Source organism: Trichosurus vulpecula, chromosome 2, assembly GCF_011100635.1.
Source record: "Trichosurus vulpecula isolate mTriVul1 chromosome 2, mTriVul1.pri, whole genome shotgun sequence".
Lineage (NCBI taxonomy): Eukaryota > Metazoa > Chordata > Mammalia > Diprotodontia > Phalangeridae > Trichosurus > Trichosurus vulpecula.
In genome coordinates, this window is record NC_050574.1 from 201,932,737 (window position 1) to 201,953,486 (window position 20,750).

Below are 20,750 nucleotides of genomic sequence, written 5' to 3' on the forward strand. Positions count from 1 at the left end.
TGTGGCCCTCTAGGTCCTCAAGTGAGGCCCTTTGACTGAATCGTGCCACATGTGGGGAACCTCCTCACCCCTGTTTTCCATGATAACAACTTTGAAAGACTCAAGAACTCTGATCTATGCAATGGCCAACCATGAATACTGACAAGGAAGCATAGTGCCCATCTTTTGGGTGAAAAGGAGATTGACTGTAGGTGTAGTAGGAGATAAACATTTTTGGACACAACTAATACAATTAAATTAGTTTTGCTTGACCGTGCTTATTTGTTACCAAGACTTTTATTGGGAAGTATAGAGTCTGGGGGGGTGGAGGGGGTAGTGACATGAATGGAAAAAAGGAAGAAGCAAGCAACAGGGAAGCATTTAAACATATATAGAAGAGGTCAAAAGGAAGTCTAGGAAAGAGACATAGACAGGGCAGTGGTGATTCTGCCTTTTTAAATTTATTTTTTAAAATAAGCTGTATGTTAATAAAAATTGAATAAGGCCACAAATAACACACATACTGGCATAGTACAGTTTTTCTGCTGACAGCTGTCAACAGTATTTTCTTAGGGCTGAACATTTAAATATGAATTGTAAACAATACCTAAATTGCAATACACAAAAGTAGACCATTTTGAGCCCAGTATCTGGAACTGAAGTTTGGGAACTTGGAGTGAGATGTCATGTAGCTGTATCTAAAGTTAAACCTTGTCGTCCTAGAGGCCTTTACTGTGGTCTTTCCAAGGTTATGACTGGGCTCTCAGAGCCCCAAGATCAGAGTAAATCAGATCTCAAGACTAATAATTCAATGGTTTACAAATTTTACCAAGTGAAAACATTTTTATACTCTTGCAACATTCGAATTGAAAACCCATTAAGGAGCACTTGGCTCTCTACCCAGAACCATAGTAGGGAGGAAGAAGCTCTGAGGGGTGGGGCTATCCCCATCTGGTTCCCAGCCTCATCATGGGACACTCCTTGGAATTGTTGCTTCCTGCCTGTACTGTAAAACAAAACATAGCAAACAAAACAAAAAACAAACTTTTCCTCTCTAACAAATAAAATCCAGAAGTCAACAACAAAGAGGGTTTGTTTGAGCTGACCTTTACTCTTGAATTTACCTCCTTGGATGCTGTCTGTTCACCCTGAAATGCTTTGTGGCTGCTGGTCTGTGTTCCATTTTCCCTGTTCATTAATTCAGTGAAAAAAAAAAATTAAATAGACATTGAATCAAACCTCCCTGGTTTTAGAAAGATTTCTGTCAGGATCTGGCAGCAGGGGACACTCAGTTCCACACAACCTAATTGTAATGCTTAAAGCCAGGAAAGAAGGAGATTTTGTTTGGAATAAGGCATGGTTTGCAGTTAAAATGAGTTTAAGATTCTCAGCTGTGTTATAGAGAGAGGAAAAAAAATAGAAAGAAAAAGATTTCAAACCAGGGCTTTAAATCCCAGCCAGACAGTCTAGGCTGAGCTGCCTCCATTTAACTGTCCTTGGAGTCACAGAATATTTCATTCATTAATCTTTGGTTCAAATCAAATAGAAGATACTTAATTCTCTTTAGGAAAAAGAAAATGTGTCTAAGGAAGTTTTGTTTAGATATTTTCCTGTAATTTATTTTGATGGCTTAAAACGAAACCCACTGGAGCAGAGAAGGAAGAGGCCAAATTAAATATCTCAGTGACCAGAATTTGCCAAGCCAGCTTCCCCATGCACTAGGCAGTTGTCTGTGCATTGAGGTTTGTGCTGATGTCTGGCACCAAAAAAAGACCACAAACCACAAACCAGCTGAGTCTGGTTCTCTAAGGGCAGCTGCAGTTTTGGGAGTTGTGAAATAAAACCTGTTATCTCTACCCTCCAATACCTTGCTTTTTGCCACAAAAGTATCCCAGTGGACCTTTCTTCCTTTAACAAGGGCTGTTCTGGAGTGTGGTATCTTGCCTCCCAATCCCAGCGTATACTTTCTTGTGCCATTCACTATTTGTCCTTTAAGCACTTTGAGTTTTTACTAGGAAGAGTGATCTATAGAAATGGAATGCATTATTATTTGGTATTTATTTCATTGACAAGTGACTCCTAAGGCTGACTCTTTACGATACAAAGTCTAGAAGAAGACCTGGCTAGAGATTATAGAGAAATCAGTCAATCAGTCATTAAGCACTCATTAGACACCTATTAAATGCTATATACTGTTCAGTGCTGGGGAAAATAATACAAAAAAATGCAATAATACAAAAATAATAATACAAAAAAAAGATAGTCCCTGACCTCAAGGGGTTTATATTCTAATAGTGGTGGGGGAGGGTCAAGTAATTGCTCATAGATAAGTAAATGGTATAGATACATAAAAGTTTCATACCAAGAATTACAAAATGATTTCTTGGGGAGGAGACTACTAATGAGGGAAGGATATAGAAAGGGGACACAACAGATTTACAAATGAATAAATGCAAGATGTGCAAAATGATACAAAGTTTTTTTAGGAGTTGGGGGTAACAAGTGGGGGATGAGGAAAGGTTTTATGTATCTGATGTTTCTTGAGATGGCTCTACAACAGGTGTTCTTAACCTGGAGTATGTGAACTTCTCTTCAAAAATATTTCAATAACTGTATTTCAGTATAATTGATTTTATTTGTAATCCTTTGTATTTTTATGCATTACCAAACATTATTCTGAGATGGGATCTATAGGTTTTCACCATTCCCCCAGAGAGGTCCATAACATAAAAAAGTTTAAGAACCTCTGGTCAGCCGATTCACAGAGTCAGCAGTGAAACGACAGTGTGCATTACAGACATGGAAAAGCATGAGGTGAGCATAGAGGCAGGGGATGTGATACTGTGTACAAGGAACAAGTGAGATGCTTTGTCTGGATCGTAAAGTATGTGAGGAAGAGTAATGTGCGATCAGCCCAGAAAGGTTAAGCTGGAGCCAGACTATGAAGGGCTCTGCATTCCAGAGAGAGGAGTTTGTCTTTTCTTAGAGGCTGCAGGAAGTCATCAAAGCTTCTTGACTAAGGGACTTACATGATCAGAACTGTATTTGAGTAACATCAGTTTTCTCAGCTTTTCAGTTGTGTGAGAAATGCCCCCTTCCTCCCAAGTTTTTGTTTGTAAGACTGGAGAGTACAAACAACAACAAAATCAGTGTGTGTGTGTGTGTGTGTGTGTGTGTGTGTGTGTGTGTGTATGTAATGTATGTAATGTATGTAATGAGGGAACTTCCATTGTGCCTTAGGAGAAAAGGTAAAAAGGTAAAAGCACAGTAAAGAATATAGCACAGTTTATAATTTAGTGCAAAATTAAGTCATACAAGCTATAAATGTTATGTAAATCTAGAAGACAAGGAGTTCGGTAAGCACTGACTGGCATAATCATGAAGAGCTTCATGAGATTTGAACTGGTCCTTGAAGGATGTGCAAAGGTTTGGCTAGTACAGGGGAGTGTAGTGTGTTTTATGGAATATTGAGGATCTTGGCTTGACTAGGAAAGACTTTAAATATACATTGTCAGAATTAGAAAAAAATTGTTTATAAATATAACTTTTACTTTTTGCTGAATTCTAGTTTTTACACAATTTATTCCTTCATATCTTCCATTTTTGCCATTGCTAATTTTTTATTATTTATACACATACACATACACACACATATACACATAACACTCTGAATCCGTCACCTTTCTGTCGTGAGATGGATAGCATGCTTCATCATCAGTCCTTTGGAATCATGGATGGTAATAGTACAGAGCTTACATAGGGTTAGATTATGGTAGGCCTGGAAACTACTTTTTTCATGAAAATAAATATTAGGGTTTCCCCATTATCTTGATGTTCCCTTTAAAGAAAAAAAGAAACCTAAAATGCATACTTACTGAAAGATAGATTTAGTATACTCTTTGCACAAAATCAAAGATGAGAAAATCCACTCTAGAAGTGGTAATATTTTTCATGCTGCATCAGTCTTGTTACAATTAACCTACAGTTTTGGCAATCTGCATAAGTATATAAGTCTGTTTCTTGAGGGTGTTTTTTTGCTTGAATTGTAGAAATTCAGGAGACGAGTCCAAGAATCTACACAAGTGCTAAGAGAACTGGAAATTTCTTTAAGAACAAATCATATTGGGTAAGTGTCATATTTTAACTCTGTAGCTTCGTCTGAGACCTTCCGGTGATGAATCTTCATTATGTAAAAATGAAACCATCAATTCTAAGGAATAAAATAGTTTCCTTTCTGGTCATTACAAGTGAAAAAAAAACTGGTGGTGAGGGCGCCAATAGTTTATTTTGGGAAAATGAACTCTTTTCTTGTTTCCTGTAAAAACATCAAGAGAAGAAGCAGGGTCAGTAGCCCTTGATTTGTCGATCAAGGGCAATCTTGACTCCACAATCCTATGTTAGGGTGCTGTGAATAAAGCCAACTCAAAAAGAATTAGGCTCAAGGTGAGTATGTCATCTCATGTGCCAAATTGCAGTAGATGCCTCACATCTGTAGACTGGCTTATCTCAAAACTTTATTGACTCCCCGGCCTGGTTGTAGATGACATATACCTCTTTCTGCTGCGCTACTGCTTTCCCCAGTTTGATGGAGTCCTAGTGTGATGAGGAGGAAATCGTCCCTGCTGCTACTTATAAACTTACTATCAGATCCTGCCCTATAGTGACACCAAAATGTGGATCCCTCCTTATAAAGAAAGATTAGGAACCCTGAACTAAACAACATGGGAAATTTTACCATGTAACAGCATAGTTGCTTTCCTCTAGTAAATAGGTGATACTTGTTCCTAACAATATGGTGATTGACATAAATAAGACTCTGAAGTGACATGGTATAATTAGAAGAGTAGTGGCCTAGAAGTTAGGAGACCTGGGTTCTAAGCCTGATTCTTCCTCCTGAGGTCTCTGGCTTGATGATCAGAGTCAACCTTGGTAGACTGTAGGTTTCTGGGCTTCAATTTAATCAAATTAAGATGGTTTTAAACTTCACCGTGCCTCAGTTACCTTATGTGTAAAATAAGGAACCTTGTACTCCATTACCTCAAAGGTCCCTTTCAGCACTGAACCTTTGAGCCTATGAAACTACAAATGGTTTAACTATACAGACATTCTAAAAGATAGGGACCTTTATAATAAGCTTCCTTAAAGGACAAGGGTTGTTTTAAAGTGGTGGAGCAAAGTTGAAAATTGCCTTTCTCCTCAGTATGTCATCTACTGAGCTGTTCAGAAGCCTGGCTGAGTCCGGCTCAGTTTTTGTTCATTTACCTCTATCCTGAGAGACTGTGATGAAGAGGAATGGAAGTGCATGCATCCTCTAAGCTCTTTCTCTGAACAGGACTGAGATACCAGTGCTGAGGAACAAAGATGATGAGATATGTTTGTGGGGTATCAGTGGTTGTGAGTTGATGGGTCCAATAGTCTAAATTCAGGGAATTCATGTGCTTTTTGCTATTTGTGGATTAGGATCAGCAATCTACTCTGCGGGCCAAGACTGAGAAGTTGGCATCTTTCCTTGACAGAGTATGGTGGAGTAAGTTGAGTTCAGGATTTCCACAAAATGTCAGAATGTATTTCTCAAACATTGCTAAAATGGAATGAAATTGACCATCACATACCAAGGCGAAACCATCATTTCTAATGCAGAATTAGCAGAATGGAAGAGGCTCTGGTTGGAATGAGGCTGGAACAATCTGCAAGCAATTGGTATGGTTGGTTATTCAAAAGAGAGCTGGCATTTCAGAAGAAGTGCAGACTTTGTCCAGTGTACATCCTTGCAATTTCCCTGCAGTCTTCAGCCATGTGAAACAATCTCCAAAAGTCTCAGATGTAATTGCAAAGAAATTAATGAAGGTGAATTAAATAATCATGTCCAGACAAATGCAGGGATACTTATACATGAAGTCGGACTGGGCATACTATGACAAAAGCATTTCACTTTCCAATTAGACAGAAAAGAAAAAGGAAACATTCACATATATTTTAACATGACCAGGGAGAACTGGATTTTTGATATCTAATTTGAAAGGTTAAAGTTTTTTTTAATTGCCTCCATTTTTAGCACCATCACCTATGCCAGGTGGCATAGGGGTTGGTTCTTGTCCTTTGTTCTCGAGGACCAAAATGACATCACTGTGCTTGAGTCAAGTTTCAATGTGTCTTGACTATGACTGATCAGACCAATACAAGCTCAGGATACTCTACCACAGGTCTGACACAAATAGTCTCTGTGAACATTTGGGGTGTATACTCTAAATTTGTGCATAATGCATTTCCTTTGAGCTGTTTCAATTCTGCTTTGCTCGTAGAACACAGCACCTTCTCTGATGTGGGCACGCCATGCTGGGCGGTCCTGTGTCAGTGTCTCGCATGTCTATGCTTGGCATGTAAGATGCTTTGCATCTTACAGAAAAGACTTCTCTCAAAGTGCTTCCAGGATCAAGAAAGCTGTCAGGTGCTTTGAAGTTACAGGCAACAGGACTCTTTTAGAGTAGAGCATCTTACTTGGTTATATCCTACTTGCCTGAGGGATTATGGTTCCCCAAAGAGGAAATCAAAAGCTAGCTTTCTTGGATACTTGTTTTGAAATAGTTATTCTTGGCATAGAGGAATTATGCCCTGCTGTATAGAGTGCTTGGTGTAGGTCAGCAAGACTTGAATACAGATCCTTCCTTTGACATTCAACTAGCTGTGATTACTTGGGCAAATCACTGAACCTGTACATCTGTGCCTCAAGCCGCTCACTTGTATTTATCTGCTAAACCATAGACAGGTTCCTTCTGCTGAATAATTTCCCCACACTGACAAAATCACAGATCTTTTAATATTCCTATTGTGCTTTAAACTCACGAAGAGGGAGGATTTTTGCAATTGGTGGTGTGAGACTTTGGGAGTTAACAGCTCTAAGTGGCAGATTTTTAAAAGGGAAGATCCCTTTGGTGCTTATATGTAAACCTGAGACTCTACATCTCAGGGATTAAGATGGGTTTGATTCTTGAGAAAAGAAGTCAATTTCCCTTTTGATAAATTACATTAATAGAAATTGGGCTAGAAATAATGCTGCTCCCTTCTTTTTAGGGCCTAGGAATAGTAGAGAAGAAAGGGGATTATAATTCACAAAAGCATTTGATGTGTCCTGAAAAACCCCTGAACCAAACCAAAAGGTGTTAACATGAAAGCCTTGCAGTATAAATAGGTAAATGTAATGAGTCAGATGATGATATAATAATAACAATGAACGTCCATATAGCACTTAAAATTTTTCAGAGCATTTTGGCTATATTTCTTCTCAACAACCCAGTTAGGGTTCTACCCACCCATTCATGTGATTTTTCAGCTCGCTTTTATTTTTCGCTTTCCCCTATTATTATGTAAGCTTCTTGAGGGTGGGGACTTTTTGGGGGGGGGGGGTAGGGCACTTATATCTCCACTGGTTAGCACCATGCCTGGCAGACAGCAAGAGCTTTATAAGTTTTAGTTGCCTACCTGTCATTTTACAGATGAGGAAACTGAGGCAGAAGTTAAGTGACTTGCCCAGGATCAGAGCCTATTAAATGTCTGAGGGAGGATGCGAATTCCCAGTCTTTCTAACTCCCAAGTCCAGTCCTCTCTATCCACTAGGCCACCTTGCTGTTTCATATGATTCTTCCATTGTGGTGTTGAAACTACTCTTTCCTCAGGGAGAATTAAATTTTTTTAAGTAGTTATCTGCAACAACAGATGAGGGAAATTCATTTTATAGGAACTTGGGCTAAAGGTTGAGGAAGTTCTAGAAGCCACTCATTACTTTCTGGCCCCTCTTCCCTATTCATAGCCCACAGCCGGGGCCAGAGCGAAAGAGGAAAAGGAAAGGGAATAAGCATTTTATATAGTGTCTACTATATGCCAGGCATTATGCTAAGCACTTTGACAAATATTATCTCATTTGATCCTCACAACAATGCTATTATTTTCTTCATTTTACATTTGAAGAAACTGAGGCAAAGAGAGGTTGACTTGACCAGGGATACATAGCTGGTAAGCGTTCAAGACTGGATTTGAACTCGAGTCTTCCTGACTTCAAGCCTAGCATTCTATTTACTCTGCTACCAGCTGCCCCTGTTCTAGGGAGATGAAGGAAGCAGCTGTGGGGGGCCATGGCTAGCTGAAGGAGGGCAAGCCCAAGAAGGTAACCATGGAGCCTGTTCCCGCCTTCTCTGACAGGCTGCAATGAGAACCATAGCTGGGACAGAGGAAGGAAGGAGAGGAATGTCCAATGCTGGCCACCAATATGATAATGATATTAATTCTGGCCCATGTCTTTTCAGCAGACTTGGTTACCACTGGTGCCTGTAGAGTCTTGGATGAAGGTGAATATGTTCCAAAGGAGAGAATATGTCCAGAATTTGCTTTCAGCTCTATGCTTCTACTATCCCTTCCTGGGTCATAGAGAGAGCAACTGAGGAATGTTGGCCTAAACACCATTCAGAAACAATGAGTAGTGGCTTCTGTACTCGCCCCACATTCCTACTTTTTGTCCCAGCTATTTTTTAATTCTCCTTTTCCCCTTCTCTTGTCCCTCATGTCTTCCTGACAACCCCTCTTTTAGTTGGGACATGCCCAAATGCAAATTTATGACATAAGATAATTACCCTGAAGCTGTGAGGTATTGAGTAAATAATGTGCCGTCAGAGCCAGGAATAATTCTAGTTTCCAAAATGTATAATTACCTAATTTTAATCCTTTTGTAAAGAGAGATGTATAGGAAAATGTGTGGAACATGCATGGTGGTTTAAAAAAAAAAGAAGCAATTGCTTGTGGGAACCCTGATTTTATGGCTAAGTCATTTGCATGATTATTTACATATTTCGGTACTTCAAGGATGTGTGATTTCATCCATGTGGTTATGACTCCACCAGTGTAGATGACAGCCCCTCCACCCACCAAGCCTTAGTAGATACTTAATGAATTGCTTTGGCTAAAGAAAATGAATCACTTGGTGGCCAACCCTGTGATGAAGAGTTTCTCTGAACTTAGCCTGGCTGCTCTTTAGAAACAGACCTGCAACTTGGTAGAACCTGCCTGAACTTGATCCCCTCTGGCATAGCCTAAGAAACCCTCCTCCTTCCCTACTGTGGGTTACCATGAAGAATTGGAGTATGGTGTTAGTTGGGGAGGAATCATTTACCCAGATCTGCAAAAGCGAGGCAACTTCTCCTCATATATTTATATTCAATAAAGTAGTATGTGACTGGTATCTTATCTGTTTATTTTCCCTCTTTCTTCTCACCTCCCTCAACAGACTCAATAACTTAAATACTTTAATGCATCTGCTTTCATCAAAGTGGGTACTCCTTCCAACCATTCAGATCATAACCCACCCACACCTTTCGAACCTGTGTAAGTCTTGTATGTGTCCTCTCAGAATTTTCCATAGGAGGTCTCCTTAGGATGCAAGGGGCCTTTATCTAGGTCTCTTGACATTTTATGAGTACTAGTTCAGGATGCAGACTGTCCAGGAAAGGCTTCATAAAGAAAGTGGCACTTAAGGTTCAGTATAAAGCAATCAAACGAAAGACCCCCAAACACCCTAGAGTCATACACTAGAAGAAGTGAGGTAAGGATTGAGCACCCTCAGGGGATGAAGGGCAAAAGTGGAAAACTGCTTTCTATCTTGATCACGTAACAGTCCCTTTATTGCTCCAGCAGTCATTCTGAAATCCCCCGTCACTGTAAATTGTGGCTTCTTTTTCAGGACCCGGTCATTGTTCTACCATATGGTGATTAGAATTGGTTACTGAAAGGCCACAGTACCAGGGCAGTGTGGGTAAATCTTGGATTGGAGGTGGAGCAGGGACTGTGAACTACACCTGAGCAGTAAAGGCAGCCATCTCCTGTAATCTATACCAGTGCTGTCAAGCTCCAGTACAAATGGAGATCACTAAACTGGACGTAGGGATCTTTGCAGGCTGCTTACTGACTTTGAAAGCTACACATAATTATATATTTCTTTTTTGACACCCCTGGTCTACATAGCATGCATACCCATTCATACCCATAGCATGAATGCCCATTAGAAATACAGGAACATCCTCCATCCTTTTATTCTGCCTGGAACTCTGAGGGTCTTTCTCTCCTAGGTTGATTCTTTTGTGAAGGCAAATTAGGCCATCTTTTGCCTCAGTTCTTACCCAGCCTCTAATTACTGAATGGGTGTTACCTCAGACAAACTGAGACCTGGGAAAGGCCAAGGTCTTCCACTGCATCCAGGGCCCTTGACAGTTGTCCTGACCTATGTGTTGCCACTGGACTCCCATGACTCTGGAGGAGAGAGTGAGGCTGATGACTTTGCACAGCTCTGCCTAACTCAAATCCACTTTACCAAATCAAGACACCACCTTGCCGATATCATTGGTCCTTTTCAAGAACTAAGGATGAACTATTACTACAACAACAACACAACAATGTACCTGGGGGAGACTCCTCATTCAGACTTAGACTTCTGATGCCCAAGGGTGGGAAAGGACCAAGAATGCCACTTAGAAGTAATTAACTCTTATAAAGAGTGAGGACTTTGGTATGCAGATGTATGAAAAGTGTATACAAATTGACATTTGAGTCTGATTGCATAGTATTCCTCAGTCAGCGTGCTTTATCTTTTCCTCCTGAGGACCATAAAGATCGAAACTTCAAGGAACTTTGGAGATCTTTTAGTCCATCTTCTTCATTTTACACATGAGAAACCTGAGCATCATAGAGGTTAAGTGATTTGTCCTGGGTTACATAGTAGCCAGCATAGTAAGCAACAGAACCAGGAAATGAAACTGGGGTCCTCTGACTCTGACTACAATGTTCTTTCTTTAGTGTCATTCTGTCACCTTATGCTTTTTTTTGGGGTGGGTGGGGAGGGTCTCTCACTAGCTGTGGCTCTGCGATCTAGATACCCTCCCAGGAGGAGCTTAGAAAGTGTCACATCAACAGTCAGTCAGAAAGCGTTCATTAAGCAATTAACATGTGCTAGGTGCTGTGCTAATCCTGAGGATAGAAAGACAAAAATATGGTTCCCCCATCCAGAAGCTCATATTCTAACGCGGGAGATAGTGTATAAATAGCCATGTGTATATATAAGGTATATACTAAGTGGGTGGAGGGTCCTGGTAACCTTTGGCAGTATTTCTGCCGTGCGGTTTCAGAGGACTGAGATTTAGATGTTCTAGAAGGGCTGAAGGCCTTGGTACTTTGCTTTAAATGTCCACCTTTGACTGAAATCTGTATGCAAATCTTCTTTTCCCCAGCCCATCAGTAGGAATGGTAGGAAAGCCAAGAGGTTTTATTTAAAGAGCAAACTGAGAATCAGATTTTGAGAGTTAGTCTAATTGTCTCCAGTTTGCTTGCCATTTTCTTTTCTTTTTGTGTGTGTGTGATTTCTAAACCTCTAATTATCAACATTTAAAAGTTGTCCATGTGCCCCAAGGCCTAATCACTGGAGGAACAGTTGCAATAAATTACATTTAAAAAAAAATCTGGCAATAGATACTGTCAGATCACATAACTGGTTGTTCAGCTGATCTGGTTTGGTATAGTTCTCATGACAAAGTCATATCATTAGTCATAATCAATGGTGTTTCCTAGATGTTCTTAGAGTATGTCACAATCTCACATCTCACACAAACATGTACACATCAGAGACTCACACTAATACTGTAGTCTTATGAGCATCACAGGGGGCCTATTCGGAATAGCTTAAGTGGAAAATAAGAGGCAAATTCAACCTCTTTTTCTAGAGGTCGCCATAGGCCTAGATCCAGACAATGGGCAGGATAGAACCAGATGGGCTAGAGCTGAAGGCTGATAAGAGAAGATGGGAAGGACGGATTCCAGGCTTCCCCTATGGCCTCCTCCCTCAGCAGGCATAGATGGGAACCCTACAGTGTAGGAAGCTCAGTCATTTTGTTATTCGTCTATACTCAAGGTCAACCATGGATTTATCACATTTTCACATCACTGTTTTTTTGACAGCATTTATTGAATAATATAAAAACCATCAGTGGAACACATACTCATAATGAGCTTTATGGGCCCTCTGCTTCATTGCTTCGTGGCCATCCCAAACCCTTGTTTTGACCTGTTTTGGGAAGCCACTTATGTCTAGCTAAAGTCCCTACAACAAGCTCAGTTTAGGTCACTGACTGGTTCCGGATGGCCTACAGATGTTAGAGGCTATAGAGATTTATACCAAAGTAGACAAAAGCATCTGGACATTCTAATCTAGGTGAGCAAACTCCAGCTACCTTTGAAAACTTCAGGCAAAGCAAAACACAGGACTTAGTAGAATTCCTTTGGAGGCCGGGCCTATACTCATGAATATCCATCAGTCATTTAAGCAATCTCTTTATCTTCTTGTCCCTACTCCCATTCTGGGTGAATGAAAGGTCTTATGTCGTTGGCCTGCATCATCTGCAGAAGATATCACTACACACTATAGTAACTAGGGCCCTGACTTCTTAGGAAGATTAATAACAAGGGGAATGCAACGCTGTTGGAACCCATTTTGCAGTAATGACTTCTAGCTATCAGTTCAGTAGATATTTCATTAGTTAACCTTTGTGGTCTTGGTTTTTGGCTAAGGTTCATCCAAGCATCCTAAGTCATCCCCTTTCCAGAGATGAAGATGGTGAGAAAATAAATACATGGAACCCCTGAGCAGATCCTTCAGGATTAACCCTAAAGCCAGTGACACAAGAGGGATTGGAGCACTGAACCACAATGGATCTGATACACTATTTGCTTAGTTACTTAGTTACTTATTTCTCTGACTACTTCTTTGAATGATGATCATGCCAACTTATACTAATGAATTCAGTGAGAAAAATAATGTATGCTTTAAAAATACATTTTAAAAAGAAAGATTATATTTGTCATATCCTGGCAAATATTATGTGGTGCCTGTAACTTTTTCAAAGCTTTTCATGTTCATGGAAAAAATTAAGCCAAATCATTATGCCTATTGAATTTCAAGAAGCCCATAAACACTGGCCTGACGTTGGATAGTTTGGTGGTTTCTACAGCTTGGTGTGCCAGAAAGGAGATGAGTGTGGATTTGGAACAAGGCCTGTACTTTGGTGGTTGTGTCGTCATGTTACTAGCTTGCTGAGTTCCCCATATAATCTTGGCCCCTTCACCAAGTACGCTGCAGATCAATTTGTGGTAGAAAAAAGTACATGTACCAGGTTTCTTTTTTTAGAAAGTTCCATAGAGGTTTCCTAAAGCCTTCCAAGCAGTAAAACGTATGCATGGCACGAGTATAAATTTTACACCCTTCCATGTGTCATGATTTGGTTGCCTTGGTTTCCATAAGTAAAAGGCTACTTTTAACTCATGTGAAAGATTAAGGGCTTTATTCCACATTTCCTTTCATACAATGAATGTTTCTGAGAAAATGTTTTCCACTGTTCCCTTCCTTCAGTAGAACACCATAAAGTGAACTGCTCTCTAATGATTTTTCTAACAGATGGGTCAGAGAGTTTTTGAATGAAGAGAACAAAGGTCTTGATGTTCTGGTGGAATATTTGTCATTTGCACAGTACGCGGTAACGTAAGTACAATAAGCTTGTATGCATTGGGATTTCATGTGGTTACAGAAGAAGAAACTCAGTGGCACAATTCTGTACTGCTTTAGGAGGAGGAAATGTAGAAGCAGATGTGGTGGTTTTTAAAGAAGTTTATTGTAGCTTGGAACAAATTATCTAATTGGAATTATAGGTGACTTCAAGACTGGAATCTAACAGGTGATAAAAGGGCCCTTGGAGGAGGATCCATTCCTCTTTAAAAATACTGTTGAAAATTATGGCTAAATATGTTGTGTTTTAGTTTATAGATTCCTCCTTTTACCTGGACTATTGGTAAGATTTTCAACAAAGCCGCATTTGAAGGAGAAATGATCTTTTTCTCTATGTACAAATATATACATGCACAAATTAGGGAGGAAATGTGGTTGCATCTTGATCCTCACTGAAAGAACTTTCATCTAGAATTTGATGGTAGTTTGTTTTTTTCCTAATGCTACTTTTAATAACAATGCCTTGTGTGATGTTTCGAGTCCTTAACTAATGTTATCTCTTTAATCTTCATAATTTCTCCGAGAGGTAGTCTGGAGAAAGCTATAATTATTCCTACCTGGCAAATGAAGAAACTGAAATACCAAAACTTGCTTAGTGAGTTTCAGCTTTGATGCCTCCCACGAATCATATGGGACAGACCCAGAAGAACAAATGAGCAAGTTGTTGCTCTCTTGAGAAATTATCCTATAAAATATAAGCCATGTTTCATAGTTTTCATTTCCAAAGTTTGTTTCTTATCGACTTCCATTGTAACCAGCTGCCAACTTCCTCTTCTCTCACTGCATGTCTGTGTCAAAATAACATTACCCTCTTATGTATGGTCCATATTTTTTAAATTTGGGGTTATGTTTATGGAGTGGAAGAAAGGACTAAGTAGGTCCAGGCACATTTTTTAATATATCATACTATATATTATGTATACATTGTGTTTAACTCTTTATGTGTATAATAATAGTTCTTCTCTGCCATACTTACTTGATTATTCTCACAAATATTTCCACCCCTCCCCACCTTTTTTGGACCAGAACAGTTATTTCATTGGTATAAGAGATACTGGTGAGGGAATTCCCCTTACCAGTGTAAGCCAGCAGATACTCTGCAACTTACAGTCTTAGTTACCTAGGTCACTGAGAGAGAAGTGATTTGCCCAGGGTCACACAACCATTATATATATAAGAGGCACAAATTACTTCGATTCCAGGGTCCCCTCTCTGTCCACTATGCCACGCTGTCTTGCATATATTCCTTTACGTATGATGGACAAGGGCACCTAGTACCACATTTCTAAGCTATTTATTGAACTTATAGCAGAGAAAGGAATAAAATTTGAAATCTTGGTTTCCAATCTCATATTCTTATTTTTTTCCTATAATATTTCAGTTAAAGATTTCCACATCTTATGTTAATTCAGTTAAATTCAACAACCATTTATTAAGTGCCTACAGAATACCTTTGTGTATGGTATCAGGTACTAGGGATACAAAGACAAAAAAAAAGCGTTATTGGCTTTAAAGAAGTTATGTGCTGTGTATTATGAGAACTTTGTTCATGGAGTCTTTATATTTTACTCCTGTTAGATATAGAAGGCATACTTTTAGCTTCTTCCCTGAAATGTAGGTAACAAGAAGAATCTGAGTGCAAAAGGATTTCTTATGATCAGTGGCATGCCCCATTTTTTTTTGGAACAGAGAAGAGCTCCTTTGACCTTGATACTTGTGGCTTCTTTTGGCAGCTGAAAGGATCTTAGAGAGAGGTCTTTGCAGTGTCAGGGCCTCAGAGGAGCCACATCAGTGGCATGATGAAAAGCCATAGAGCATCCCTCTTTTTAGAGCTGTGAGCACACTGCCTCAGAGTTCTACCAGGCCCACTCAGTTTGTCCCATCCATTGAAGGCTTCTAGTGATTGAAGGGCGATCATATTTTTTGAACAGTTATACTCATTCTAGTAAAATGGAATGATTAGAACCACACACAGAAACAGTTAATGAAACAAGATTTAGAAAATGTGCATTAGATACAAAACTATGCCTCTTTAAAAAAAAAATCTGTTTCTAAAATGGTATATGTGTGAGCAAGTTAACTTGCCATTCATTCCAACATGGCTAACATTAATAAAGACCTCAACAAATGTCAGGGAAACAACAGTCTCTTACTTTAAACAGCAACACATTGGGAGGAGAGTTTTTTAAAAAATCAAAGAGAATCTATAACTATGATGGTAATGTATCACACATGGTTGGAGAGTCCCTTTGCCAGCACACCAGGAGAAATACTCAGTCACAGTTGATGGGTAGGAATAAATTAGTACAAACGCAAAGTATTGATTTGTTAAAGGAAAATGAAGACAGCTGTAAGATCTATATTTTCCCCCTCTACTATGGCAATGTCATGACTTGGCAAATCAGCATTTGTTATTTTTTTTTACACAAACATAAAAATAACACGCGAGTGTTTAATTGTTCCTAGATTGTATCCCTGGACTGTTCATTTAGCTTTTTGTCCAGGTTCATTATTTACCACAGTCTGTTTTTCAAACTAATACCCTATTGCAGTTCACATGAACTCCTTTTAGATAACTTGTTTTGCTATTTCACTCCAGCTGGGACTTAGTGTAGTAAAGAAAACCATGTGGGATAGTAGAAAAAGCTGTGGATTTGGAGTTAGGCCCTCTGGGTTTGAACATCTCTTTGTGACTGTGGACAAGTCAGCCTTCCCGAGAGTCAGTTTTCTTACGTAAAATGAGATGATGACGTTTGTCCTACTGACCTCATAGCATATTGTAAAGGAAGCCTTGCACCTTAAAGTGCTATATAATGTCATATAGGGGCAACTAGGTGGAGTCAGGAGCTCAAAGGTATAGAGTGCTGGGCCTGAAGTCAGGGAGACCTGAATTCAAATATGGCCTCAGACACTAGCTGTGTGACCCTGGGCAAGTCACTTACCCCTGTTTGCCTCAGTTTCCTCATCTGTAAAATGAACTGGGGAAGGAAATGGCAAACCACTTCAGTTTCTTTGCCAAGAAAACCCCAAAACGGAGTCAGGAGGAGTTGGGCGAAAGTGAAACAACTGAACGCCAACAAAATGCAACATACTACTACTGTTCCTATCAAAATGTATAGAAAGAACGAAGGAAGGATAGATTTTTAATAGGAAGAGGAAGTTATGCACATCTATGTGTGTATTTGTATGTCACTTTGCAGGCCTCCAGGATAATAATCTGTTTCTTTTCAGTTTTGACTTTGAAAGTTTGGAGAACAATGTGGAAAACTCAGTGGAGAAATCTAAACCATGGAGCAGGTCCATTGAAGACCTGCACAGAGGAAGCAACTTACCCTCACCTGTTGGAAATAGCATCTCTCGCTCTGGAAGACACTCAACCTTACGGTAAGACCTTTTAATCAGGCAGCAAACATAGGAACAGGAAGCAGACAGGAAGGACATATCCGTACTCTGATGCATTTGCTCAACAGACATTTATTAAAAGCCTATTGGGTATGCAGAGTACTTGCTTTGTTTTTTATTTTTTTTTCCCGGAAATGTGACTGTTATATTTATAAAATAGTACTGCCCATTTTCATTGAAGTCCTTTTTCCTGTCAGAGATAGCTGCCATTCCAGGGACCCACGTTATGAAGCATAGTGAGCTACCACTCTTTCTGTCTCTACTCAACAGAAAGAAATGAGATACAGTCATTTAATCAAACCATAAGTCAGAGTTGGCATTTATTGATCAATTAACAAAGATTTATAAATTGACTACTATATGCCAGGATACTGTGCTAGGCAACAGGAATACAAAGACCACCCAACCCCCCTCAAAAAAAAAAAAGAAAAGAAAAAGCAATAGTTTCTGTCCTCAAAGAAGTTACAATCCACTGAAGGAAACAACACATACCTATATAGTAATGTATAAAATACGTACATAGTAAATTTGAGGAGAGGGCTAGTGCATGGGGTATCAGGAAGGGCTTTGTATGGAAGATAATGCTTGAAGTAAACTTTGAAAGAAACTAGGGGCATTGCGAGGTGGAAATTCTAGGTATGGAGGATAGCATGTGGAAAGTCACAGAGATGGTAGCTATGGCATAACAAAAAAGACGGTTGGGTGATCTGTAGAGTGAGAGGGGAAGTAATGTATAATAAGGTATGAAAAGGTAGGTTGGGACCAGATTATGAAGGGCTATAAATACCAAAAAGGAGTTTGAATTTCAGCTTTGTAGGGAGCCACCAGAGTTGACTGAGTAGTGAAATGAGATGATCAGACTTGGGCTTTAGAAAAATCACTTGGGGTACTATGTAGAAGATGAATTTGGATAAATGGTGTACAATATTAAGCTGGCATCACATCAGCTAAATTTCTTTAAGCTTTCTGAAGCAGTTACTCAAGACTCTGCACAAAAAGGAAACAAAGGGTGATCTGTGGGAAGATAAAGGGCTCATGATACAGAAACATTAAAAAAAATTTATCAGGGGGAGAATTTTGGAAGTACCTTGAGAATTAAGAAAGCTTTCTGTTCCCATTTTCAGCTTTGCTTGGTTCCCCTCACTCAACGGGAACTCGGGGGTGTGTGTGTACGTGTGTGTGGGTGTGTGTGTGTGGGTGGTGTAATGGGTAAATTCATGAGATTTGTCAGCTTTAGGTAATGAACTACAAGGAGATGCCTTCAGTAGGTTCTGTCTTTTAGCCTTGAGTGGTTTTTGTCTTTAATGATAAGGAATGTCGTGCTTTATGGTTCTTTCAAAAGAAGCCAGTTCTAGTATCTTTTTACTGACGAAACATTAGATTAAACTAATGACTAATGTCTCCTCTTCCCCATGAGAAAAAAAAAATTCTGATGAGCAATAGCAGTAGCTGAAATATTTACCCCATTCATGACTGTTCCTGAGTTCACTGAGTTGAACTAAAAATCTTCACTAACCAGTCCCATGTCATCAAACTTGTGAGAGCTGATAAGCTAGCATGACTGGATACTGTTGTAGGCATGGTCATGTCTAGGACATAGTTTCACAAATTGTTGCAGAGTCAAGATGGTTGAATTGTGTCAGTGGTATATGAATTTTAACTCTTGGATGTTCATTATTCTACTAATTCTTTTTTCTTCCTCTTTATTTTGTCTTTTTTCTCATTTTCTTGATTTTTTTGGTTATGTATAGGAGAGGATCTTAATAATTAAATCAAGATCTTACGGTTTTGACATTCAAATCAATATATTTCCATTGTAATATGGACTATTTGACTTTAGGGAAGTCAAATGAAGTATAATCTAAGCCCAGAATGAAAGCTGCAGGTTTGCATACCTTGAAGTTCACTCTTGAAGGCTTCTCAGTAATAATCTGGGCTGTGGTGGTATAACACATAGAGCCCTGGGCCTGGTGTCAGGAAAACCTTAGTTCAAATCTAGCCTCAGGTACTTGCTAGCTGTGTAATCTGGGATCAATCGCTTAATCTCTGTCTGCCTCAGTTTCTTCAACTGAATAATTTAATGGCACCTCCCTCCCAAGGTTGCTGTGAGGATCATCAAATGAGATAATATTTGTAAAGCATTTAGCACAGTGCCTGGTACATAGGTGGGCACTTTATAAATGCCTTTTCCCTTTCTCCTTTGCCTTCACTTTTCCTTCATGCCCGAATCCAGGGTTTCCCCTTGGGAATATCAGAATTTGAGTCATATCTAGTTCTTTACTACCCCTCTCCACTCTTCCCCTCTCAGAAAAGTCAAAGGGCCCTTTGTTCTCATGCAAGCACCTAGTCTAACAAAACATTGAATACAGGTCAAGCTTGGTTTGGCCTAGTCATCTTTTTATTTAGGGCTACATCAACTTCTTAAGTCAGAAAGAAAAGAATGAGAAGATCATTAGAGATAATTTAGTCCGATTTACCCAGAGAAGTTAAATGAGGCCCAGGGAGGTGAAGTAATATTAATAACAATAGCTAGCATTTGTTGAGTGCTTTAAGATGTGTAGATGTGCTTTACACATTAACTTACTTGATCCTCTCAATAACTCTGGGAGGTAGGTGCTGCTATCTCATTTTACAGGTGAAGAAACTGGCCAACGAGGACCCAGGGCCACACAATTAGAAAGTGTCTGAGGCAGCATTTGAACTCAGGTCTTCCGGTTTTTAGGCCCAGTACTGTATTCTAAGTCTTCTGGTTCTACAGTCAACACTCTTTCTGCCTAGAAATCAAGCATAATAGAAATTCAGTTTACTTGAAAAGAGTTAACACAGGAGAACAAGATGTTGCTTCCTGGAGGCAGCTGTACTTGAAATTAGCAAAAATTAAAAAAACCAATTAGGTTTATTTTTTTTAAAAAAATGTGTTGCAGAAAAGGCTTAAGCTCAGGGGTGATTCTTGAATTTCTTTTGAAACTGATTCACGGAACCTTATGATGCAAATGAGGATTGCTATGAGCAGGCCTACTTGCTGGTTTATATGATAGACTTTTAAACAATGTATATAAATTAGAGTCCAGTCCAAGAATTATGATCCACAGATGTTTGCCTGGCTGTCAATTTTGGACTTTGCCATTTGACAGCATTTGAGACTGAAAAGGAAAAAAATCAGAATTATAGATGTATTACATGTTGAATTTTACATAAGAATAAACTGATTTTTGAGTTCTTGTCATCTTCCTTTCTCTTCTTTGTCCTCTATGCTTCTTTGACATTTTATGCTTTCCTTTTGTGACCCTTTCTTCTTTTTCACAATTGCCTCATTCTGATTGTCTTTCCCTATTTGCTCTCTTAACCCATTTACTTCCTGTTACCCTCTTTTGATTCATTTTTTATGCCACCACCAGATTGGTTTCTCTGCCTAGAGATCTTTAGTTAAAATACCGTAAGAGCTGCTTTTGACATTTTGCTTCTGAAGCAGATTCAATTCAAATGGTGTTGATGAAGCTTCAAATTAAAAAACACCTCATTAATCAGGAACATAAAATTCTTCTGAGAAGAACTGATGGTATATGATGGGGGAGGGTATTTTAGTTTGTTCTTCATCCAATTATAATATAAAAACCACATGACTTAGGGACATCACCCAAAGACTCACCATCTGAGGGACCAAAGATGCATCATTCGGAGACGGAGTATGTCCTTATTAGTTATGCTTAGTTTTTATAAACATTTCAGTTTATGTTTTGAAACCCTTTAATGAATCATGTGACTGTAGTAGAAGCAT

General features: G+C 39.2%; 1 protein-coding gene across 3 annotated transcripts in view; it reads left to right on the forward strand.

Moving 5' to 3' along the window:
* Positions 1-20,750, forward strand: part of FMNL2 (formin like 2) — a 366,341-nt gene that overhangs the window by 246,458 nt on the left and 99,133 nt on the right. For all 3 annotated transcript variants that reach the window (XM_036743438.1, XM_036743440.1, XM_036743439.1), the window contains exons 4-6: positions 4,029-4,105; positions 13,463-13,546; positions 16,802-16,954. In XM_036743438.1, coding sequence (XP_036599333.1) covers positions 4,029-4,105; positions 13,463-13,546; positions 16,802-16,954 — 314 coding nt within the window. The remainder of the gene's footprint in view (positions 1-4,028; positions 4,106-13,462; positions 13,547-16,801; positions 16,955-20,750) is intronic.